The sequence below is a fragment of the Ambystoma mexicanum genome, chromosome 7q (genome assembly GCF_040938575.1).
Source record: "Ambystoma mexicanum isolate Mex_15411 chromosome 7q, UKY_AmexF1_1, whole genome shotgun sequence".
Classification (NCBI taxonomy): Eukaryota; Metazoa; Chordata; class Amphibia; order Caudata; family Ambystomatidae; genus Ambystoma; species Ambystoma mexicanum.
Window position 1 is genome coordinate 497309689 of NC_090941.1, and position 26324 is coordinate 497336012.

At 45.5% G+C, this 26324-nt stretch overlaps 1 protein-coding gene across 5 annotated transcripts in view; it reads right to left on the reverse strand.

Moving 5' to 3' along the window:
- FNDC3A (fibronectin type III domain containing 3A) overlaps nucleotides 1–26324 on the reverse strand; it is a 3436199-nt gene that overhangs the window by 560800 nt on the left and 2849075 nt on the right. For all 5 annotated transcript variants that reach the window (XM_069639023.1, XM_069639022.1, XM_069639027.1 and 2 more), the window contains one exon: nucleotides 7403–7686. In XM_069639023.1, the coding sequence (XP_069495124.1) occupies nucleotides 7403–7686 (284 nt within the window). The remainder of the gene's footprint in view (nucleotides 1–7402; nucleotides 7687–26324) is intronic.

Genomic DNA, 26324 nt, shown 5'->3' on the forward strand with positions numbered 1-26324 from the left:
CTTTTCACATTTCCATAATAGCACTGCAGCCAGAATTGGGTAGTTTGCTGAGCAACCATGCAATCTTATCAGCATTTACAACCTCTTCAACTTACACATGCATACTCAAATGCATTCAACCAGTCCATAATGTCATTCTTCTCATCATACACAATGAGCAGATCTTTAGGAAACCTTGGATGAGAGGAGAACCCAGACCCTTGCCCAGATCCCTGGGGTCCTTTCGAAACTTGAAGCTTGGCAAGTTCTAACTGGTGATCCCTGCCCGTCTGTTTTTCTGCCTGCTCTATTTTCAGCTTAGCCATGTGAAATTCAAGCTCCTTCTCCTTAAACTGCAGCTCTTGCTTCTTGAATTACAGCATGGCTTCAGCATCAGCACTTGCAGAGGAAACATTAGACATTGCATCCTCCCTATCCTCATGGTCACCATTGATGAGGGCAGTTCAGTTCTGCCAGTGGAAGCTGCTCCACCTCCTTCTGCACTCTCATCAGAGGTTATGGCACCGATTTGTGACTCTTGCCATTCCATGATCTTTTGATCTAGACGCATTAAAGGTTATAAAAGGTACTTGTTTCCATTATATTGAAAAGGTCTTTGGCCTTTACAGTTATCACTACAAAGTCCCTATGTGTCCTGGGTAGGAAAAATCTGAAATGCCTTCACTAGTGTGCAACAGTGGATACCTTCAGTCGTATCCCACCACTGTACACCAATGTGTTAAGAGGGATTTCTGAACTCTGACCTGGTGGGCAGAGATTCAGAAGGCCAGCCTAGTTTCTTGGAACAGGGTAACCTTCTGGACAAGCCTGACCAATCAAGGTAGCATTGGCGGCGGTCAAGACTAGGTCTCAGGAGAGGTGAGGGTGACTGAAAGACCTCAATGAGCACACTGAGTAAAGGCCACTTACAAATCACTCCCGTCAGGTGTATATATATTAAAAATACAAATACATTTATTCAAGGCCTTTCAGTTCCAACACAATAGTTATTAACAGTAACACTTTTAAACCAACACAATCCTACTAAAATACATACATACAAAACCAAGGGGCCTAAAGGGTTAATGCACGAAATGGGTTCACAACCTAGAAAAGGGAAGGAAGCAGGTAGTGCAAAGCCTCTTTAGGCAGTTTTGCAGTAATCACAATCCTAACTGAAAGGCAGTCCAGTCCCTAAGAAGAGGAGAGCATATTGCTCAAATGTACTTGCAATGCTGGCACCGATAAGGAAGAAATCCTACAACGAGCAAGGGAGCAAGTCACAATTGAATGGGAAAGAGCGCAGATCAGGATCTTGCAAGACCTATCGGCCCACACCCTTGAACAATGTCGCAAATGTGGACCCCTGACGAAATGGCTTCAAGATAAGGGAGTCAGGTACAGCTGGTGCTTTCCCTTTGCCCTCATGTTTGAACTTAAAGGCGAAAACTATGTGCTGCATCAAGGCGAGGACGCAGACAATTTTCTAAAAGAACTACAGAGTGAGGAGGAGCAGCCGGAAAGGGAAAGCGTGCAGAGTGCATTTGCCCAACCCGAAGAGAGGAAAAGAGAGGGGAGCTCTAGACGCTTCAGGAAGCCAAGGACCCGGCACTCTCCCCTGCCAAAGTGAACTGTTGCTTTAATAATTTGTTGAGGGACAGGAGGTAATCGAGAAAGTAGCCTGCCAGATAGGGGCATGCTCAGTGGGGAAAGGACGGCCAGGCCAACCGGTAATATCCACACATCCTGGTGACCTGGGGATATCCAGGTGTCTCTACCTAGTTCGGCTTTATGCCCCGTTCCTGTTTGCTTGGGGTTGGGATTGATGTTGTGGATAATGGAAGGAATCGTGGGAGGGCGGTGGGGGGACGAGGGAAGAGTGGAGGTTAAGGGGGCTGGAATGCATAGGGAAGGGGCGTCTATGATGGGCGTCTATGATATATGGAAGGGCAATGCCCCTGGGTATAGGGGAATTTCCCAGGCAGGGATATGGTTGATCTTTAAGTTGCGACCCTCAACCTCAAGGGACTGAATTCCCCAAATAACGATCCTTGACCTACAATATATTCTGTTCCGCAGGTTATCAGTCCTGTTCCTGCAGGAAATGCATTTCAGAGAAGGCATGGAGCGTGCCCTGAGGAAGGAGGTGGTGGGGCAAATGTTTTGGGCCTCCAATAGGGACCATAAAAAGGAAGGGGTGGGGGTTGTCCTAACAAGATCCTTCTGCATGAAGGGGTATGAAATCAAGAGGGGCTTTGGAGGCAGATGCTTCATGCTCAAGGGTCACGTGGAAGGAGTCTTGTTCCCCTCGGCCACGGTGTACGCACCTGATGAGGGTCAGGTCATTGTTTCTCAGAAGGGCCTTTGTGCCACTGGGTGAATGGGGAGGAGCATGTACTAGTGGGGGGGACTTCAACCGAGTGGCAGATCACGGGTTGGATTGGTGGTCAGCAAGAGGGGGAGCAACTAAGCAGATAGGAAAGGCGAACAGGGAATTTGCTGCCCTCCGTGAGGAACACTTCTGGGCAGATGTGTGGAGGGTGTCCCACCCTCTGGCAGGAGGTTACACGTCCTCCCCCCCCACTCTACGTACACCAGAATAGGCCTATTGTTGATCTCATGGGAACAAGCAGAGGATATTACCTCCCCCAAAATAGCAACGGTCACATGGTCAGACCACAAAATGCTTACAGCGTTCTGGAGATTTGAAGCCAAAAGAAAGATCAACCCGGGGTGGTGTTGTAATGATGTACTACTTCGAGACCTGGTGTTCACGGAATGTTGGGAAACAAAATCCGATCCTACTTTGAGATCAATGACACAGGGGGGGGAATCCACCCCAATATTGTGTCATGGATGCTGCCAAGGCCGCAATACGGGCGCTGCTGATAATGCAGGGGTCCGGACGGAAAAAATGTGAGAGAGGACTTATTGAGACTAAACTATGGGAAGAAATCTGCAGACCCAGGGCTCAGTTGAAAGGGGGAATGGGGAACAGGACAGACTTGTTACATGACATTTGTGATAAAAGACAGGCCCTACATCCCACACTTATGGGCGAGGTTGTAAAGAAAATGAGATATACAAAGCAGCGCTATTACAAAAAGGGGGATCAGGTGGGGTCACTACTAGCTAACGGGGTCAAGGGGAATAGAGGGGACAGACGGGTGGAAAAGATCAGAGACAAAGAAGGTGGCATGGTGGGCCCACAGAATGGGATCCCCGGGTGCTTCGCGGAGTACTACGAGGAGCTATATAGGAAGGCCCCGGGGGACCGAGCAGTTAAGACATACCTGGAGCGTCTGGCAATCCCCAAGCTCACCCCCAAAGAAATAGAGGTCCTAGAGGCCGAGGTCACTGTGAAAGAGGTAATGGCCACCACAGGGAAATTAAATGCTGGTACAGCCCCGGGGCAGGATGGGTTCACCACCGATTTCTTCAAGCAATTTCAAGAGGTGCTGGCACCACCACTGGCAAGGGTTTTCGACTCCTCCAGCGAGGTGGGTGAAATGCCCCCTCCTTCGTGGAGGCCAGAATAGTGGCAATACCTAAGCCGGGGAAGGACCCTACATATTGTCAGGCGTATAGACCCATCTCGCTCCTCAATGTGGATGCTAAGCTCTTTGCGAGGTACTGGCCACCAGGCTCGAGAAGGTTCTCCCTAGATTGGTCCACCCGGAAATCAGCCGGGGGCGGACAACCTGCGTAAAACCCTGCATGTGCTACATTCACCTACCATTAAAGAAAAGGGAGCCCTGATACTATCCCTAGATGCCGAGAATGCTTTTGACCGCGTGAGCTGGTCGTTCTTAAAAGGGGCCTGGCATTGGTGGGAATGGGAGAGAAGTGGGGAGTTGGATAGCTGCCTTATACTTCACTGCCAGGGCAAGAGTGGGGGTGAACGGGGAGGAGTCGAGACCCTTCAGGCTAGGAAAAGGAACCAGACAGGGGTGCCTCCTGACGCCGCTCCTCTATGCGCTGGTCATGGAACCATCGGCAAGAGACGTCAGGGGCAATAGCCAAATCAGAGGGGTGCAAGTGGGAGAGAAAGATCATAAACTAAGTCTATTTGCGGACAACACCCTCCTGTATATTACCCGCCCCCAAGCCTCCCTCCTGGCCACGACTGGAAAAGCTTGAGATATATGGGCAACTGTCGTGCTTCAAGGGGAACCTTAGCAAATCTGTGGCTTACCCGGTGGAGCCCGAGAAATCCCAGATTGGGGAATATATGAAGGGACTTCGTTTCTGAGTGCAGGTAGATAGGTTCCGCTATCAAGGAGTGGAGATTCCGTGAGACCTTGGTGCCTTATTCGATGGAACTTCCCACCACTGTGGGAGAAAATAAAGGGTGATATCGAGTGGTGGGCCAGACTTAACCTGTCGTGAATGGCGAGACTCAATTGTATTAAGATGGTAATCCTTCCCAAATTCCTTTTTCTGTTCCAAATGCTCCCAGTGATTGTACCAGCGCCCTTTCTAGAATTGGTCAAACGCAGGCTCCTGAAATTCCTATGGGCGGGGAAGAGGCCTATGATGGCATAAAGAAACCTAATTCTCTCAAGGGAGGAGGGGGGTGGGTCTGCCGGATCTCAGGACATACTACAGGGCAACCCAGCTGCGCGTGTTGGTAGACCACCTGGTGTTACGCTCGGAGAAGCAATGGGTCGCAATGGACAACTCAATCCTTTACCCGGTCACCCAGGGCGAGTGGTCGTGGGTCCCACAGAGGGATATACCAAGTAGGGTCCTCCGACATCCCATGTTGGAGGTGCTGGGGCCAATCTGGAAAGAAGGGAGCGAGATGAGGTGGATCGCGACCTGTCCCTGCGCCCTCAACTGTATCTGGGTGCCCCGCTAAGAAATCTTATAGGAAACCCCTTGCAGTTTCAGGTATTGTACGAGGCAGGGCTCAGCATGGCAGACCAAATGTGGGAGGGTGGGGAATTTGTATCCATGGAAACCTTGAAGGACTACCTCCATATTGGCCAGTTCTCCCCGTTTCATTATTTGCAATTGAAAGGAGCTCTCAAGGACTCACGGTGGGACACAACTGAAGAAGGGCCCTTACGGCTTTCGAGTCTCTACTCCTACAGGGTGTGGGCACAATGGGTTGTATAGCAAAAATCTATAAAGTACTGCACAACCGAAAGCCAGGTAGGGGTGGGCTAAGGATCTGCAAAAAGAGATACCTGATGAATTATGGGCCACCATGTGTAGGATGGTCTCTCAATCCACGTCCTCCCTCCAGTTTAGAATGCAGGCAATCAAGATCCTGCACCGTTGGCAAAACCCCCCGCACTACTGGTTAAAATGTACCCAGGAACAGACCCAAAATGTTGGAAGTGCTGAACTCTCAGCGCAGATTATTACCATATGTGGTGGGGATGTACCCACATCCAAATGTACTGGGGAGAGGTCCTCTCGTGGATCAGGGGGAATGATGGGATCACTCACAGCCTATCTCCTTGGGGGCCCCTGTTTGGGGTCTGGGAGGAAGGAGGAGGGGAGCAAGGAAACGACATGACAAGTGCCTTCTTGGTGGTGGCCAGAAGTTGTATTGCTCAGTTCTGGAAGCGGAACAAAGCCCTCACAGAAAGGGAATGGCTACGGAAGGTCAGAATGATCAATGAGATGGAATATTTAACACATATTCTTAACAAGTCCATGGTCAAAGTGGGTCAAATGTGGTTACCGTTTTTTCAAAAATATTGTGCATAGCCTGAGGGGTTTCGACAGCAGGAGCATGTAAGCGTCTCTGGAAGGTTTTTACATGGTTGTAAGGGATGCATGGGAGGGGGCCATGAGGGGGGGGATAAAAACACGAAGGACAAAACGAGTATTGGGCTTTTGTAAACGCTATTTATTTCTTTGAAGTGCCTTAACTTTTTGTTACAAAATGTTAATAAAAATTGCATTTTTCAAAAAAATGCTGAGGGACTTGAATCAGAGATTTCTGATTGTGAAGGGGCACTTTTTGGGTCACCTTGATATACTAATATCAGTTAAAGTCCTGAATGAGAAACTTGGAGTATTCCTCATGTATCTTCATCCCTAGATAGCAGGATACTCTGCTGGCGCCATTATAAATGGGGGCTATTCTAACAAAGTCCTCAATCCAATGAAATCGATGCCCCTGGCCCACATGCCAATGGTGAGTCTTTCACCTTGGATGTCATTTGGGGGTAGCTAGGGGTACCATATGCTACCCCGGGCAATCTCCTTGATACCCCTGGTTTCTAGGCTTATTGCTCTCTGAAAAAACACTGTTTCCCAGAAAAAAAATCACTTGTTGTTTGGTCACATGCATTTTTTTAAAATTATGAGTGCTTGTACAGTATGTGCCACCACCTCAAGTAATTCCTGCAGGAGTCTGCGCGTTGTCCAATTCCAGAAGAAAAGTAAACCATTTCCACAAAAGCACTTGACATGGCATTGTGTGGGTATATGTATTCCTATGTATACGGAGAGAGAGAGAGAGAGAGAGAGAGAGAGAGAGAGTTTCTTTTTTTACAGTAGGTGCCAGTGTGTGCTATCTCTGTGTTTGCAGTTTGCTTAAATGTGATGTTTTATGTTTGACACTTCATAGTAAACTGTGCAACGCAGTTCTTTTTTGTGTACATTTGGGAAATTAAATGTATTACGCTGTACAGAGAAATGGATGGGGATAGCGCAGTTAATTAAATGAGTACCTTCAGTTATTGTGTTCCTCCTGAATGCCTCACAATATGTCATACTTGTATCACCCAACACGTTTTGATAAATATTTATTTTATATTTTCTGATTAATTTCAAATGTGGTTTTGTGCTTCATGAAGCCACTTAACTAAACACAAACAACTGTGTCTGCTCATGAAAGAACACAATGCAAAAGCAAAAGCAGCCCTTATGATGTAGCGAACACCCTCTTAAAAATCGTAAAATGGATGACAGAAACCCGTCTAAGACATAGGTCTTATTGTTACCTAGTGCAGCCGTCATACCTTCCGTTAACCTGGCTAGCCCAACGTTTTACCACCGCTGCATCCTGGGGAATTTGCTTTGCCAGCTGCAGACTGCCAACTAGATTGCACTTGCCATTGCCATCATTACCTGACTTGACATTTGGAATGGATATATCAATCCATCAAAAAAACCTATGCACAACCAGTGACCCCACAATCATTGGCCAAATCCACTCTGACCTTACCTCTCCAGACCAAGAAATTGTTTACAGGTGGTACACATTATAAAATCCCTAAATAAATTAAATGTGGCAGGAAAGCTATCAAAAAACATAGCAAGATGGTAACTAACAAGAAAGCAACATCCAAGAAAAATCTTTAATTATTCTTTAACTCTGAAGGATACACACATGCTACAATTATGAGTCATTAAAACAATTTCAATTGTCTGGATATTTCGGACTCTTTGTTTAACATACCTGTAGGTTGTCTCTGGCTGTAAATTGTCCACAATGTAGAATACATTTTTCCCAACCATTATGGACTGTTTTTCACCATAGTCTATGCAATAGCCAGTAATTTCTGATCCATGATCACATGGTTGTTCCCACTGAATAGCAAGGCATGTCGATGGAGAGTACTGTATAATTTCCACTTCATCTTCCTTCACTCCCCAAAGACAAGTCACAGCTGCAGGCACTGAGGGTGGGGTCATACAGGCAACTACTTCACTAAATGAACCTACCCCTGCTATATTCACTGCCTGAAAACACAAAATAAAAGAATGATTACTATGAAAACATCAACAGTAAGCTCTCATTAAGCTATTAGCAGCAGAGATGCAGCACAAATAAAATGTTACGCCACACCTCAGCGCAATGCTGGTTTAGATGCATACTTGGTTTCCTCTGAAGGTTCTTTATCTTTTTAAATACCAAAGGCTGGGACCTCTGAACATGTTACACACTTTAAAAATGTTCAAGAAAAGAAGTGAAGGGAGTCATTTATATCGCAACGTGCAACCACAACTGGACTCAGGGTCGGTCTGGCTTACAAGATTATCATTTTTTTGTCCCCATCCTCCTGCGATTTCTGAAACAGAGGACTGTGGCTCTGCCCAGAGGCACCTCTTCCAAAATATCTGATGCTGTTGCAGGTATGGCTACCTGTGGATATGACAGTTTGCCTAGATTTCAAATGTATGGTCAAACTGAGAACTAGACCATTTTTCACCTTAAAGTCATTTCCATGACCTTGATTGTAGCATCTGGTCTAAGTCATGAACCCCTTGGATATCCAGGTCTCCTAAATGCAACAAATGGTGTCTTAGATCTTGGCACAATGTGTACAGTGCCCGACCAAGCTTGAATAATATATTTTGAAGTCACAAAATTGCCAGATAAAACATGCTGTCTCAACAGGTTTGACCAATCCTTAGGTAGGCATATGTTTTATTTCCTTTGCTATGTACTGCCACAATAAAATTTGATACTTGGCCAGATTTGTATTTCATTGATTAATGACCCTGAAGAAAAAGTATTCTCAGGTGTCAATCTGGGAAACACAATAATTTGTCCCCTAGAAGTCAACATTTGTGTGCCATCAGAACCTGCTGTAAGATCAAATCCTAACATCGATGGAAAGCCCTCCATAACTGGCATATACCTCCTCAGTATAATTTGATCTATTACTCAGACAAAAAAACAGACTTATCCAAAACTTCCATAATAAGATGCATATCCCATTTAGTGCTAAGGATGTGAACAGCCACATCATTAGCTATAGTAATTAAATTCCCATGAGGTGACAGCTCACAGCCATAGCAAATTCATTAATTACGATTTTCAATATTCTAAAAGAAATTTCTCTAGCACTAAAGAGTTTCAATGCCAAGAGCAAAAATCAAATGTTATCACAAGGACACTAAGCAGCCTATCAGACTCCTTATTGTAATATTTTAAAGTGCACCTAGTACTGTCACATCCGATGATTTACGCTGGGTTCATTCACACCAAATAGGAACATTCTTCAGAAGTACTATCATATGAGATGTCTCCAAACCGCTTGCAAGTCTTGAAGACTCTCTAACCCTAAGATAGGTCTTCAGTAAAAAGCTCTCTGGCTCAAGATAAATAATCCCCAAAGTAACCAGTATCCCTGCCCCCCCTCTGAGGTGAAGGCAAATAAGCTATTCCTTCTGAAAATATTCAGACTTGGTTAGATCGATTCCCCGGTCCAGAATTTTCTGACTAACAAAGCTTGAAGTATTCACACACCTACTAACACCCGGTGTAAAATTTCTCGGCTTCAGTATGAGCTGCGACCTATCCTTCAAAATACACATTGCTAAGAACATCCATGCAGCATGGTACCAGCTTGCAATGCTCTGCAAATTCAAACCTTTTATCCTTGCCCCAAGTTTCAGAATAGTTGTCTAAGCCCTGGTCATCTCCCACCTGGATGGTAGCAATGCCCTACTTGCAAGAGTCCGAGATGACAAACATTGCCCCTCAGGAAGCCGTCCATCAAGCCTAATCACAGGATTAAATATATTTGACCACATCCTCAAGGGGCTGCACTGTATACCCCTGCAAGCATCCATCAAAGCCAATACTGCCTGTATGACCAACAAAGCAGTCACAGCCAAAACATCCCTCTACTTGGACAGACACACGCCATCTCCAGCGGCCAGTGCACTACCAGATGCCAGAACATCAACAGGCTAAAAACAAAATACGGCATGAGGGAACAAACCACCAGGAAAAGGGCCTTTTTCTGCTATGCACCTTGTCTCTGGAACAGCTTACCAATGCATATAAGACTGGCCTCCACCATCCTACCATACAGGAAGGACCTGAAACACTACACTTCAAAGAACAACTCGCCAATGGTTGATTGCTCTGCTCAACCCCATTTCTCCCCCACTCATCTCAGATCCTCTGCAACCTATGCACTCTACTTGTAATACGCTGGGTGCCTAAACTTCGTACAGCGCTCCATTCATTCCCAGCTATTTTTATGCTTTATAAATCCCATATGGACATGCATCTATGACCCTATCACCTACTTTCTAGCTGCCAGAGGGGTCTCAATTTAAATACATTCAACATTCATGAAGGGCCTGGACTTACTCTTGGTGCCATGTGTGACCCTACCCGTAGCTTTCCGATGACACCATGTATTTCGCTAGTCGGAGCCACAGCAGAAGAACCCATGTCTGAGAGGACATCTGGTAAAGTCTCTGTATGCTTTTATCCTGTGTAAAGGAGGCATGGTGAACGGGGATTGTTAGAGCATTCCAAAATGTGTATGTTAAAGTTTTCAATCCGAGCCTATATAGTTATTCATCAAATATTTAACGTGCGGGGGAGGAAAAGTGGACCTGGCACAAGACCACCAACACACATATGTAAAGAAAAGAAGAGAATCCAAAAGTAGGAACCCTCCCGTCCCCTGCACACTATTACTATTCCGTTTTCAGACGGTTATACTAATTATTCAAAAATAATAATGATTCTAACGCTCATCAATTATTAATGTCAACAACACACTGGTTATTCATTTGATAAAAAATAGTTATTTAATGTGAAAAGAAATTGTTTTCCTTTGTAATGCAGATACAAAGTCCCAAATAAACGGCTTGTGTGAACAATTTCATCAATATATGTATAAAGTTCAAATTAAACAGCTGACGCGTTTCGAATTAACCAACTCTTCTTCTTGAGCCAAAGTTGAACTGTAAAATAACAACGTAAGAGAAAAGTCTGTAAGCATTTTGCCTTATAATCAGAAATTAGAGATTTAGAAAAAGCACAGTCTGTTTTAAGGAATCAATGGTGGAACACATTTAAAAAGGTACAGCATATTTGACTTCAACGCTTAAACAATTGCAAGGGAGAATACAATAGTATGAGGGGTTATGAAGTACCATGGCTGTTTTTGCATCAAGAAAAAAAGGAAAATCATCTGTCTAAGACTGATCCCTCTAATGGAGGGTGGCGTTCTACCCTCGAGAATGCTACTGCCTTACGTAGTGAAAACAAAACTGAAACAATTACAGATATCCTGAGTCCTAATGTATTTCCTATGTTCCAGTACTTAATATCTAATATCACTTATCTCTGTGTATTATTGTGGTCCTGTATCTAAACAGCCCACGGCACAATTTCACAGTGTAATAGGCATACCTTTATTTGAGTGCCTGAAGAACTTCTTCTAGAAGTGTTAAAATCCTGTGTTCTGGTACTATGTTCGCAAGGCTGGAAAACTATGCTGTCTTGAGATGTGAAACCTCCTGAAAACAGAGCATTTAAAAATGTATCTATGCCGGATATATACATCCCTCTGGGGTCAACATTATTGGTCTCACCAGATCCAAGTGGTACAATCTTCTATTCCCAAACTCCCTTTTTCGAGACTGCTTGCTGCTGCCACCTCCACACCAGTTTCTAAGTCTCCCTAGTGGCAGCAAATGCAATGTGCCCGTGATCTGTTAACGATAATAATGATGTTGCTCACACTGTCTCCCAATGTATACATTCGCTAAAGATTCATTGTCGGATGAGTAAAAAGATTTGAGAAACATAATAATAATGTCTATAATGCGGGCGCACCTCTGCTACAGTGAGGATGATGGAAAAAATTCCAATGCGCTACGCCCTTCTGATTTCTAGTCCTTACTCCGTTCTCCCATCTCTGGTGCAAGCACAGCAGAGATCTGTGATGAAAGTCTACAAAGAATGTATCAAATACGTGGTCACTAAATGTCCTTCTATTCTACAAGCGATCTCTTATAAGAATTTGATGTTCGAATCCGACGTGACTTTCACCTGTGTAACTAAATGCCTCTACTCAAGGACGGGATAATGATGCAGCGTCCGTTGTAAATATCTTCTTCAATCGCGCTGAACAAGTTGTGCGTGTATTCTCATGTGAGGAAGCTGAGACCCTTGCGCGCTCCCTAGTGGGCAGTGGTCGAAGTGTACGAAAAGAAGTAGTGGAACTATGTTCCCTGCTGGCCTGCACCCACTCCCCATCACCACATCCCCTCCCACACATAATACACACCCCCAAACACTTGCACCTGCTGTTTACGGGAACTTTCAGTGCAGTGCATTGAAAGTGCAAGTTTGAACATCTTCCTACACTTTTATTTTAAAACGAATCCATTCCGGAACGGTTCCTTTTTAAAATAAAAGTATAGGAGCTGTAAAAGATAATTTAAAAAAGTAGAGGAGCACCGCTCCCGACCGCTCCCGCTCACTTCGACCACTGCTAGTGGGTTTCTGAGTTGTCAAGGGAACCCTGCAGGACGCCAGAAGATGGTCGCGTGACCCTGTCCCCCATATGCGAAATGGAAGTCATGGCAACTGAAGAAGGACTAAACACAGTCCGCATAATGCTGTAAACACCCTGGTACTCGGTCAGCCTAGGTCTAACATGGGCACCATATTGTACTATGTGCTAGTAAGCGTGTTCATACTAAATATAAATGCCAGTGTGCTCTAATCCAAAAATTCACGTGATGCTAATCCATGATGCAACAACAATCATGATTTCTACAGACAATCTTCAACTTATAATTAAGGAAATCTTGTATTGCTTAACGATCATTGCATATCAAAATAGACAATAGCTAACGCTACATGAGTGTTGGTGTATCTTCAATATATCACTGCATCAAAGGCATTCTGATTTAGACAGCAAAGATTATGCAAATATTTGAATTGTTATCAATCATCTCTGCTCATGTGCTAAATGTTCCAATCCATTTATTCTTACTGGTGGGCTGGTGAACATTACCCGGACTGATGCTAATTTAACAGATGTTCCACCTTTTCTTACAGTCAAATATCCTATACAGTACTCTATGATTACTATATCGCAAGTCTACTAATCTGGAGTTAACTTTTAATCAACACCAATCGCTCCTGTATATGAATCAATGTCCAAATCATCATTAGATGAAGCATTTAAGGGAGAACTCTTCATTAAGCCCCTTCGGGTTCAAAGTGTCTAGGAGGTGTATCCAAAACCTTTCCGTGCGGGAAAGGGTGGATTGATAGTCTCCTCCTCTGTATGGTTTCTTGACAACTTCCAAGATTTGGAGTTTGACCTGAGCTACTGAATGATGATTTTCAGTAAAGTGTGTAGCTATGGGAGATTTTGTGTTTTTGCATCTAATGTTCGATTTGCGTTCGGTGATCCTAAGGGAGGCATGGTATCACAAGTATGACACTGACACCAAAGTTACAAGTCAGCAGAGTCTTTGGCGGCTTACTTGTGGAAGCAGAGCCCGTTTGCTCTCTTCATTTGGTTGACGGTGAGGGGAGGAGTCGTCCACCACTACATAGACTCAAACTCCAAGCGGAGCGCTGCAGAATTAGCAGAGTCTTTGGCGGTCTTCGGCGGTGTGGCGGCGTTGTCACCGCTGGGTAGCAGAAGCAGAGTGACAGCTCTCTGCAGCCCGTGCAGACTGGGACCACCCCTATTATGGAAGAAGACTTGAATTCTACACGACTGTAAGAAGGTGAGGTGCCTCGTAGTAAAGTGCCCACAGCCCTCCATTTATTACCATGAGTGAAAATCTGAGTTGTGGGTCTTAGACACCCACAACTGGTGGGTCTGACTGACTCTAACAAAGCCGCAAACTACTACGACCTACACCTGGAGGGAAGTGACTGTGGGCCATTAAGCCTTTGAACCTCCTCCTCTGCCCAGGAGGTTGGTGGGACTTAGTGGACAGCTGTTTCTTTGGCACAAAACAAGAATATAAGAGGCTAGTTGATCATAAACGGTTGCGCTTCTTGGCACAAAAATCATAGCTGCGCTGCAATCAGCGAGGTGACTGCTTGGCCTCGGTGCCTTTGAGCCCCCCCTTTTTAATCTTTCTTCTGGCCTTCTATTCGATTGCTCTTGCTTTGTTGCCCTCTTTATTCTTGGCTTTTCCTCGCTGCCTTCTTGTTCTGGTGGCTGGCAATATTCGTATTTGAAATCTTGCAACATGGGTTGTCTCCACCCCACAGAGAAAGCCACAAACCAGCGTGGACCGGGTCTGCGCAGTAGTACAAGAAATCTCGACAAAACCACTTGCTGCTGTACGACTAATGTGAAATCCTATCTACCTCTTCCTGAACACGAGAAGGGCACACAACAGCCTAGTGGGCTAAACATAAGCCACAACCAAACACTACTTACGGGCTTCTATGAAGTAGTAAATAGAAGAAGAATCTCTTTACCATTATCTCTGGTGACAAATGTGCAACCTGTTTCCTTACTTCCAACAGTGCTTTATAAACAGAAGCACAAACGATGAACCCTAGTAAAGAGAAATCTTGTAAAACCTCAGACTGTGCCAACTGTGAAGAATTCGACAAACACGTTATGAGCCCTATTTCCTCAATAGATAATAACAGGTCATTGTTAAAGATGTGCAGATCCTTTAAACAAAATTCTGTGGGGCCAAATCTGTATTTAAACGAAAATCCTACGACAGCCAGACTCTCAAACACTCCAAATCTGTCTGATTTGGTAAACAGGATATTGACGACGTGATCAATGACGTGTTGGAAAAGACCATTTTGAGTCTTGCATCAGATCACAACACAGACTCAGATGTGGCAATTATCATGCAAAAAATGGCAACTTTGTCAGTAAAAATTGAAAGTTTGTATACCCTTTGCATTGATACGGCGGGTGATCGACTACGGAACAAGTTACTTACCTGTAACTGTTGTTCTCCAGCATGGGTCTGGCATGGATTCACATGCTCATGAATATTCCCCGTCATCAGGCTGGGAATCCTCAGTAAAGAAAAAATCAGTTTCAATTTCGTTTCTGAACTGTCTTTCTCCTAATAACCAATCACTGGTCTCTGGGTCATACTGCCCCGAGCCAATGACTGCCCTCTACCTGAGCCCCTCCTCTGGCAGCCATCTTCAGATTTGGTAGCACGTAAAGTGGAAGTATGACCAAGTGAAGAGCCGCAGAGGGGTAGGAGGAAGGGTTCGCATGTGAATTCATACCAGACCCATGGTAAGTAACTTGTTCCTTCTCCAGCATGGGGTCTGGCATGGATTCACATGTTCATGAATACAAGAATACATAGCAGTACACACATGAACAACCATGGGAGGTGGCAAGGCTCAACATTAAGCATGTCATCACTCAACATTAAGCATGTCTTACCTCCTCACCAAGCCCACCTTCAGGCGAAAAGTTTGCGCAGCACTGCCTGGCCGACTCTGGACTCCTCCGTGGAATCCCGATCGACGCAGTATAAACTCGTGAAGATGTGCGTCGACCTCCATGTAGCAGCCCTGCAGATGTCCAGCAGGGGCACACCAGATAGGAACGCCGTGGTAGCAGCAATCGCTCTGGTCGAATGGGCTCTCGGACGGCCGGGCAACGGTCGGTTTGCCAACCGGTGACAGTGCATGATGCAGCCGGACAGCCCTCTGGAAATGGAAGCCTTCTAGAGGGCCTTCCCTTGGTTCACAGTTCCAAAGTTCACAAACAGCTGTGATGTCATCCAAAAACTCTTTGTGCGGTCCACGTAGAACTTCAGTGCTCTAGATACATCCAGTGAGTGCAAAGTGCTCTCAACCGGCGATGAACGTGATGGGAAGAAAACAAGGGCTTGTTGAGATGGAAGTCCGACGGAACCTTGGGCACGAAGGAGAGGTGCTTCCTCAGCGCCACCCTTGTATCGTGAAAATTCAGTATGGAGGTTTACAGGAGAGGGTCTGGATCTCTCCCACTCGTCGTGCGGAGGTGATGGCCAAAAGAAATGCCATCTTCCACGACAGTAACTTCAACGGTGTCGAATGCAGCGGCTCGAATGGCGGACCCATGAGCCTGGACAGCACCATGTTGAGCTCCCACACCAGGGCTGGAGCCTTCACCGGCGGGAATGACCAGAACAGTCCCTTCATAAACTCCTTCATCAGGCGATGGGACCAGAGAGATGATCGCCCCGGGGTCCTGGAGTAGCGGGAAATCACAGCTAGATGGATCTTGGCCAGCGGCAGTAGGTACGGCAGCACCTGAGGGGCCGTAATCCGCAGAGGGTTAATCTTCTGTGCACTGCACCAGACAGAGAATCTCCTCCATTTGTGTCCATAGCACTTGAGAGTCGAGGGTGCCCTGGCCTTTGCAAGCACCTCCTTGCAGTCCGCCGTGATATCGTGCCCTCCAAACTCTAGCGCTGCAGGAGCCAGGCCTGCAAGTTCAGCGACGCCGGGTCGTGGTGGAGGATGGCGCCTCCTTCTCTGACGAGGAGATCCACATCTATCGGCAGTTTGACTGGGGGGGACACTGACATGTCCAGAAGGTCCACGAACCAGATCTGCCTCAGCCACGCCGGTGCGACGAGGATCATCCTGCACAGGACCGTTTGAGTTGGTTGAAGAGTCGCAGCAGGAACGGCAACGGAGGGAACACATACAGGAACAGGCCATCCCAGGGGAACGAGAAAGCATTGCCCATGCCTCCCGTCGTTGATAGAGGAAACCTTCCTTCTTCTCTTCCACGGGGCAGAGCTGGAAGACATTGGATGCCCTGGCGATCATGGCGTGGAAGGAGCCAATTTCGTCGGACGGGGAGGCCCGAGCAGGTGGTGATGGAAGGTCCATCCCGTCGTCACCATCGTCGTCATCTGTCCCTGTCGTAGCTGTGTCTGTTCCCGTATCATCCCTCGGCTCAGGAGACGGGGAAGAAGGCTGCGCGGGCCGAGAAGGCTGGAAAGGAGGGGTTGGATGAATTCTCCTCTGCTTGCTTGGAGGGCTTTCCGACGGTCCAGGCTCCGCTGGGTCGTCCGTTGGTGGTAAGGGCAACCTTGTCCTCATCTCGGTACACAAGGCCTGGATCGCCATCAAAATCGCCCCGGAGTTGTCTTGTGGCCCAGGGACCGGCTGCGACGGGTGTTAGGGAGAATTCCCATTTATGGCTAATTTCCCTCACCTAGTGAGTCCCCCAGCAGCTTTGCTGGACTTCTGGAGTTTATTTTTTTCCACCTGTTAAGAGTGAGAGCTTTTCCCCCACTGTTACCTGTGTTTTGCTATGTGTTTACATATGTTTTTGTGAATGTGGACTCTGAAGTACACCACTTCAGTAGCCCCCTTCTTTGTGTGTGTCACACAACACCTTCAGTGCCGTGGCACAGGGTTGTCTTTGAAACTTTCCTCAACTCCATTTCTGAGGCGACTACTGTCCCCCAGAAAAGGGCAAAGTTACCATTAACTTTACTCAGTCAATCTACCACAGATCTAGTACACCCCATCTTCCATGGAGTACTGGAAAGGGTTAACTTGTATCCCTTTTTTATCTCTACGTCCTAGAGCATTATTTCGATCGTTTAACATTTAGACTTGGCTGGTGGCAGTGGTATCTACCCTAACATTTCTACCGCGATTATATTAGATAAACGTGGTACTGTTCTTGGCTATTATATTAGCCTAAAACATAAACCCGCTTGACCAAGTCGTCCTTCTTTTGGCTCCGGTTGGTTTTATTCACAATTTCTTTTTGTTAAAGTCCTTCTTGTGTTTTACTTTGCGCGGCAAACTAGGTGCGCCTTCTTTGTTCACTGTCTTTTGGCGGGCTTCTGCCCAGAAGCCCTCCTCAAGGCGCATGGGTGTCTAGGTGGGCTGAATGTGAGGGAGTCACCTCCTGCACAGGGTATCCTAGGAAACCCAAGTCCCACTTTATCATGATTGGCCAGGGTAGTTGTCCGGGCTTGACAACCCCCCTGCTGGGTGATTGAAAGCCAGGCTGTGTGAATGGGGTTTTTCCGCATAAAAGGCAGGTCTCTTGGGCTAGAGGTCAGAAAGTCGCCACTGGAACTACAAGGAACCGAAGAGAAGCGGAGAGAACGACAGCTGCTGCAACTACCCCGTCCTGGTGAAGCCCTGCTGCAGTCCTGAGCCATCTGCCCTTCAACGACTCAGAGAAGATCCACTCTGGAGTCTTCTTCGTTTGAGCTTGGTGGGGACAACCAGCTCATCTTCTACAGCCAGAGGATCCTCTTCCGTGGTCGAAAACACTGCACACTGCTGTAGTGGTCAGGATAGCCACCTGAAGAGCCTCTCCTGTTTTTAAGGAGCGCACCTTTTATTCCGTGTCACTGCCGGCCTCATCCCTGTGTGGTGCAGACCCTCTTCAGACGTCCTCCTTCTCGCCGAAGCTCCAGGAATTGTGGGTCTGCGGGAAACCAACAGGGACAACTGCCAGGGAACCAGCAGCACCATTGGAACAAGGTACTGTGTTCTGTTGAGGAAACTGGGTGAATCCCTTTTTCTTCATTTCCAAGGCTTGACCTTGTCTTCCCTCCACCTTATAACTTTTGCTTCCGAACATTGACAATATCGAAGTACTTTTGGCTCTGTTGAATCGTGAACTCTTAGACTGTGTGATCTTCGGCAACTGGCCCCGGTGTCTTCGACCCTGGCTCCGGCCCTTTGACTTTTGAACTCCTGTCTCTGAGCGTTTCTTGATTCTGCCTGTCTAACCAAAATATTGCCTGTGATTTCTGCCTCCAACTCCCTCTGGGTATCTCAGGTGCTAAATGTGTTTTTGCCCCAGTATCATTTCATGTCACGGATACGCGTTTGTTTAGTAGATCGAACTGTCAAAAAGTGATCGCATTCATATCCGCGGTAACGTGTTTTTGTGCCTAACTAACACCGGTTCATTCCAACACAGGGTACTTACCTTGAGCCTTACTGTACAAAGTGAACTGGTTAGTTGTAGTATATTTAACTTGTGGTTTTTATTGAAGTTTAATAGAAGTGTTGTGTTTATAACGAATGGTTTAAAAATAAATGTACTTAAATTTTTCTACCTGAAACCTTGAGTCAGTGTTTGCTTGAGTCACAGTAATTGTGGTCCCTTTGTGTAATCTCTGCTATTGCTCATATACTCTTGAGATAAGCCTGGCTGCTCCGCCACTGCTACCACCATGACATAGTAATACAGGCTTGTACCAAAGGCAAAACGCTTGTGTATAGGCGTGTTATAAATGCCATATCATATCATATCATAACTTGTATCGCCACCTGTAGTCTTAATTGTGTCTAGTGGCCCCTAAGGGCACTGCACAGGATTCTGCCTAACAACGGGCGCGACGGTTGGGGAGTGGAATCCTCCGCTTCCACGTGTTCCTCATCGCCACAACCGTCGCTTTCCTGGTCTGCCTCTTTGGGATCCTTCCCGTGGGACCGGGCCTCCTCGAACTTCCTGCTCAGGACCTTTACGACTCCAGCCAGTTCTTCTGCAAAGGCTCTATCCGTGTCTGTAATGGCCACTGCCCCCCCCTCTTTTCCCACCAGGGTTTTCACGGGGGTCTTATCGATGAGCTGGAAAGAAGATTCCCTCTGCGGTGGCAGGGACACTCTAGGCCCCGAGGTCGCCTCCACTGGGGTAGCCTCCACAGGCTTCGCCAGGGCTGCCACGACTCCCTCCATAGAGGCCTTAGTCGGGTGAATCAAGGCCTGCATGATCTTGGAGGCGCTTGAGGCCTTCACCTTGAGGGGAGGGTCACCACCTCGCTCCCCCTCGGCTGTTGTCGGTATCGACTGGACTTCTCCCGAAGCTTACCCGGGTTCTCCGCTTTCCTCATCCCTGAGCCAGAGTGTTGGCTTGTGGTTGAAGGCGTCAGTGAAATTGCGCCCTGCCTGGCAGCCGAGGAGCCCGGCCGTTCAGCGCCCCCGGTGCCTGCAGACTCGCAGTGCTTAGCCTTTTGTTGGGGCGCCCTCAAAGACCTTAGAAGACCGCTCAGACGACTTCTTTTTCTCATCCGCTGCTGGGCTTTTCCCCTCCAGCCAGTTGGTGAGGCGGGCACAATGATCCCTCATCGTCCGCTCGGACATGTTCTTGCAAAACGCACAGTCCTTCTCCACGTGCGTTTTGTCCTCATGAAGGCAGTAGAGACATCGAGAATGTTCATCTTACTTGAAGACATTCTGCAGTCCACATCCAGGGCAGCGCCTGAAGAGCTTGGGTCCGGGCATCGTGTTTCCTTTTTCCTGGGCCATGTCCACGCAGGGTAGGCCTCAAAGATCTTCCGGAAGCCTCCGAGAAGTGAAACTCGACAAAACTTCTGCACTTGAGGGGCGTTGAAGAATCCGAAACGGGTCCCCGTTGATCGGAAGGAGAAACGGTGGAGCCTGAGGCTCGATTGACCGAAAAATGAGATGAAATTTCTTTGAAAATTCGCAAAACGCAGTAAAACCTCGAGAGCTACAGCACGAGGACTCCCAACACTTGAACGTGTGGTAAAAGACCAGTGATTGGGTATTAGGAGAAAGACAGTTCAGAAACGAAAATTAAACTGATTTTTTCTTTACCAAGGATTCCCAGCCTGACGACGGGGAATATTCATGAGCATGTGAATCCATGCCAGACCCCATGCTGGAGAAAGTTGAAATCTCTCATAGACAAAATTGCAGACTTCACGTTGGACTCACACCCTGAAGTTATAAAAACTATGCCAGAGGCAACTCAGGAGATGCCATTGGAGGAACTTATTTCTTCTCAAACAACAACTGACCCCAACTCTGATTCTTTGACCATCTTTGCGGAAAAAACTAAGATGACTGACTGGATGCATTATGTAACGAATTATCAATGATGGAAAGAGAAGAAAAACAGGACAAGGGAATGAAGGTAGTTATGCTGCATTCCTCAAAACCGATACCTTCCCGAATTTGCCGCTTCCACCTCATAAACATACCAGAAATAAAGTCAAAAGCCAGAAGAATTACAACATGAGCCTGAAGCTGGTCAGCATTGGCCAGGGAGACGGATCTAGAAGACACGTCTTTCTGACTGGCCCATTGGATGAATGGGCCGGCAAAACCAACTTACCCGTTGTGGTGCCTTTAAATATTCCTTGTGCACCTACCCAAGGGGCCTCTGTTGAAACAAAGACCAGGGGGCCCTTTATGACCTTTTGAAGGGTGTCCAGTAGGAAAGACCCATTATCAACTAAGGCTAGGCATCCAAGGTTCACACATAGTGACAAAAGGTGTGGAATGGAGAATGGGGCGAGCAGTAGACCGTTACCTTGCACATATGTTACTATGTACCAAGAGAGCAAAACCCCAGCCTTGTGTATAAAATAAGTAGTGTTTGCATACTCCTCGCCTCCTCCATACCCCCCCCCACTTTTAATTTACCACCCACTACTTTTGTACGCAAAGAGTGGTCGTCTCTGGGCGCATTGATAAAACTCAAAGAATTGAAGCCCTATGCGGATAGCCCTTTCTTAAACCATGCAGCGTTCCTTCGCCTTTGGTCTACCATTCTAAGTAGGACATCTATCAGTTGTAAAAATATGCTCCAAATGGGCCTACCTGTATGGTAAAGTGCAGAAAACTGGGCTTTGATACATTTTGTTTCCACCGCAATTGTCTTGTTGCTGTGTACATGTGCTTATACATTGAGATCTTTAGGTTTTAAGCTCATAGTTTCGACGAGTCATGAGTCAGGGATACCAAGTTGACTCTAATCGGGATGAGTCTAGCAGATTTGCCCCTCACGCTCCTGTCGAGCTTGGTCAAATGGCCCCCTGAATTTGTAAATTGCTAGTTGGAACACAAGAGGCTATGCCCACATTGCAGGTAAGGAAGGCTTGGCCAAACTACTTGCAGGTGTGGACATTTTCCTGCTACAGGAGACATGGCTTGAATCCCCCCTGGTTATAGAGGGATATAAAATATACCAAGTCAGAGAAAACCGGGGCCCCCAGGGTAGGCCCTATGGGGGTGGGGGCTTGTGATAGGTATTAGCCATACAGTGGGCATTCGCCATTGGCACTCAAACCAACAAATTACTCCATGATGGGAGTAGAGTTAACCCTCCAGGGGGCAGAAAAGGAACTCAAAATGGTGATTGTGAACATGTATGTTACGCGCGATACTCATAACCTAGAAGACATACAGGAAGCATTGGGTGAGCTTCTGACCATTGGCTCAGGGCAGGGGGATGTGCAGATAATGTTAGTTGGAGGCGACCTAAACGCTAGATTTACAGATAATAAAGAAAGCCCCTATGTAGACATGTAATGAAAACATGCCAAATGATGCAGAAAGATGGTAATTTTAAAGTGTCCAAAAATTGGATAAAATTTCTCTGAACCTGGGAGCTCACCCTGTTAAATGGGAGGACAGAGGGAGACATGCCGGGAAAGTATACCTGATGCTCATATAAGAGTAGAGCCACATTAGATTACTTCTTCTGCAATAATGCCTGCATGTTGAAAACTAGAGAACTTAAAATTGAACAAAATAGTTTCAACGATCATCCCGGGAGGATAGCTCAGCGGCAAAGTGCTCGCGCCTTGGAAACAAGACGACACAAAGCAACACAGGTTCGATCCCTGGGTCCGCGCTTAAAAAACCTCTGGGTATTGGTGTGTTATAAATACACAACTGAGAGACATATTCCTGTAACAGCGCCTCGATGCCCCTGGGTTGTGTGAGCGCTTTAAAAATGCAAATTAAATAAAAAATAAAAAATAAATGCCATTTTAACATTGACCCTGGTTCTTCACAAAAAATCCAGGAAAAAAGCTGTTGTAGTGGGATTTTTGTTAATCATGCAGGAAACCGAATTAGCTGGACTGCAAAACACGTCACAAGGACTAACCAGCATTTTAATAAGGCAATTGCCCAAGATAAGTGGTGGATGACAGACGCAAACGGAAATGAAATAGAAAGCTGGGTGAAAAACTTGGCGTCTTATGCCAGAGAGAAAACCTGGTTATAATTGAAAATCACACCAATAAATTTGATGCAGTTATTATTGATGCTAATCACCTAATGAGAAGTACATTACGGAAAATCTATATGGGAGGCTGCGCGCAGAGCGATAAAAGATATCAGGCCAAAGTAATAAAAGCTGAATATCGAGGATGGCTAAAACATTGGCGTACTTCAACTAGAAATATTCACTGGCAAGATACGATTGGCGCTTTGCGGAGCAAAAAGAGTGGCCATATATGGAAAATCCCATCTCGTGCAAAAGGGGATAGTCAGAGACATTCCGTAAATCCCATACAGGAAAAAAGATTGGCTCCTCTATTTAGGGGACAAAGTCAGAAAAGACGAATCCCAACCAGGGGGTAGTTATGGTGTTGGTGAATGGTCACTGATGTTCACAGTAGAATTTATTGAACATATCATCAAGAAACTCAAGGGATCTTGAGCACCAGGTCCAGATGGTCTACGGCCGCGCTTTCTTTATGTCTTGTTTGGTAGAGTTTGTGAGGAGCGACAAATGCCTGAATCCTGGCGGCAGTGTATTCTCCTACCTATTTATAAGCTACTTATGAAGCTAGTTGCGCTCATTAACGACAGCACAATGGATAAAGTTCTTGTACAATTTAATGCCATAGAAACCATAGAAAGAATTCTAGAGGAAGCAGCACAACTCCTAAAACGTGGATTTAACTGCACATTTGTGACAACAAACAAAGGGGAACAATCTTATGATCCGACTGAACTAAAACAAGTCAGTAAGACAAACAATGGGGAGGATAACGTCCATGAGCCGCGCCAATCAAGTGATAAACAAGTTAACTCCTGTCACAACAGACTATATGAAAAAGAAACCAGACACTATGCACTGGTGAATTGTATGGAAAAACCTTTTTGGCGAAACCTTGAAAGCACAAGATCATCCATGAACTCAACTAGATATCAAGAAACAATCACCAACGACATATCCAAATCAGACCTCATCAATCTGCTCATGGAACACCAGAGGCTTTGTGCATCTTTTTCAAACAAATACGGATAACCTTTGGAAATACTATTTCATTTGTCTACAAGAAACTTGGATGGCCTCTTTGCCTGGATGCGACAGATACCTGATTGCAATGAATCCTGCAATACATCACGAAAAAGGAAGACCATTGTCAGGCCTCCTTACACTTATCAAAATCGAAGCAAATATACGCAAAATTGAAACCATCAACCTGAATCCTTGGGTACAATTGACAACACGTGAATACCCATGTCATGATTCAAGAACAGCTCCTTCTCAACCTTCATCTCATATCCAGAAGGTAGGACTTCTCAATCTTTATTGGAATCCTGTGGCGATACAGACGGAAGATTTCATTGACACCGTTTTCTCTGCTATTGATAAAAATGTAGATCTCCTACCAAAATACAAGTTGTCACCACGAGCCAAAATATGGAACAAAGAACTTGGCATTAGAAATCTGAAGCTCATAAAAATGCAGAATTCGAATAGGACTCAACCAACATGGACATCTGGGACATCTACAGCCATCCTTGACTATATACAGTTATTCAGCTCTAAAATACTGATGACAGATAATAATAGTTCTAAGAACAGTGACCATCATATTATTAGAACAACATGGGAACCTTCAAACATATTGACAGAAACACTTTCTACCACCGATGGAAACTAATAGCTCAGTGTCCAGAATACACATTAATGGCAACAAAAATAATCAACTAATAAATTCCTATATTGGATCACTTTGGGCTGGTACGAGCAAAATCAATTACGAATGGATGCTAAGACCCTTCCTACAAACTATGAACACACAGGTCACTGACAAGAAAAGGCACATTCACTCGTTCAACCCCCTGCTGGCGGAAAAGAAAAAAGATTTAATGGGAAAGCTGGCAGAAATTTAAAAAAAATGAATCTGGTCAATGAAAAATAGCTGATAGACAAAGCAAAGAAAAAATACAGAAACTGGTCAAGAAATGCAAAAGCTCAGCTGTTACAAAATGATGCAGAAACTATTATAAAACTTATGAAATCAAACAATACGAGAGGATTGTGCAATCTCCTAAATCCCCAAGGTGAGATTCAACACAAAAGGATCCAGGCGATCTCAGAAACTACATGGACATGCCATTATGAGGCAATATACAAACGGAACCCCATGAATCAGGCAAGAATTAGTGAACAACAAGACTACACACCATGGACGACCATATGGGATTATGAAATCATCTTGGCAACTATAAAGAAACTGAATATAAAGAGAGCCCTGGGGCCCGACGGTCTGTGCAATGCTATCCTCAAGAAAAATCTGACTCAATGGGCCACTCTATGTACTCACCTATTTACTACCACTGAGGAGTGCAAACTAATTTCCAATACATGGAGAACACATCTTGATTCCCATATTTAAGAATGGAGACCAAGAAATTCCAACCAACTACCGTCCGATCGTGTTGCTCGACCCCATCGGGATAATTTTTGCTACACTTCTACTAAATTATCTGACCCCGTGGATAAAAAAGACCAGGAGATTCGACATAAGACAAACTGGGTTTACTAAAAACACAGGTACTAATGTAAACCTTATGATACTGAATCTCTGGAAACACGAAGCGCTGATCAACAATTTTGCCATATTTGCAGGTTTCATTGAACTTCACATGGCGTTAGACTTGGTTAACAGACAGAAACTTTGGACCAAATTACAAGGCTGGAACTGTCCATCACATATACTGGAACCTATTAAACAACTCTACAGCAATTCAACATTTCGGATTAAACTATCGTAAGATGGAGTATTGTCAGCTCCTATAAAGTCAGATAATGGATTAAAACAATGCTACCCCCTCGCAGCAACTCTTTTCAATTCATGCACATCAGATATTCCCGAAGCTCTGCGCTTTCTATTTGCAAATCCGCCTAAACTTAACTCCACACAGGTACAACATCTTATGTATGCAGACGATATGGTCATTCTTGACAAAACCCCTTTTGGGCTGCAAAGAAGTCTAAAAGAACTACAAAAATGCATGCAACTAAATGATTTGGAAATAAACACGACCAAGTCAAAAATTATGGGCCTGACAACCCTGCAAAAACCAAAAGCTAAGACTTTAACTTCTATATGAACGACAAAAAACTTGATCAAGAAAAATAAATCAAACACTTAGGCATCCTAGTCGACCAATCGGAAGTAGAGACAAACTGGATCACACAACTAAAATCCAAGATGTCTTCCCCGGCTCGTCAGGGTGTTTGCACACATCAAAAGTTTGGGAAATTCTCAATGAAACCGATCCTGACCTATCAACAGAAAGTAATCGCAATTATTACCTATGGAAGTGAAACCATGATAAATTTAGATCAAGCTACCTAGGCTTCGATTGAAGGACTTTTTTGGCGGAAAATATTAGGACTATCGAGATCGTTTCTAGTGACGAGAATACGTCATGAGGTCGCCACTCAATCCTTGCGATCAATAGTTATACGGAAGCAACTCGACTTCTTCAGAAAAATGATAAGCAATGATGTGATTCCTGCCTTTAAAATATTCTGTGAAAAAGAAAATCCTGTCGCTAACACCGCGCTTATAGCATGGAAAACCTCAGTCAAAAATCACATGGCAACAAATGA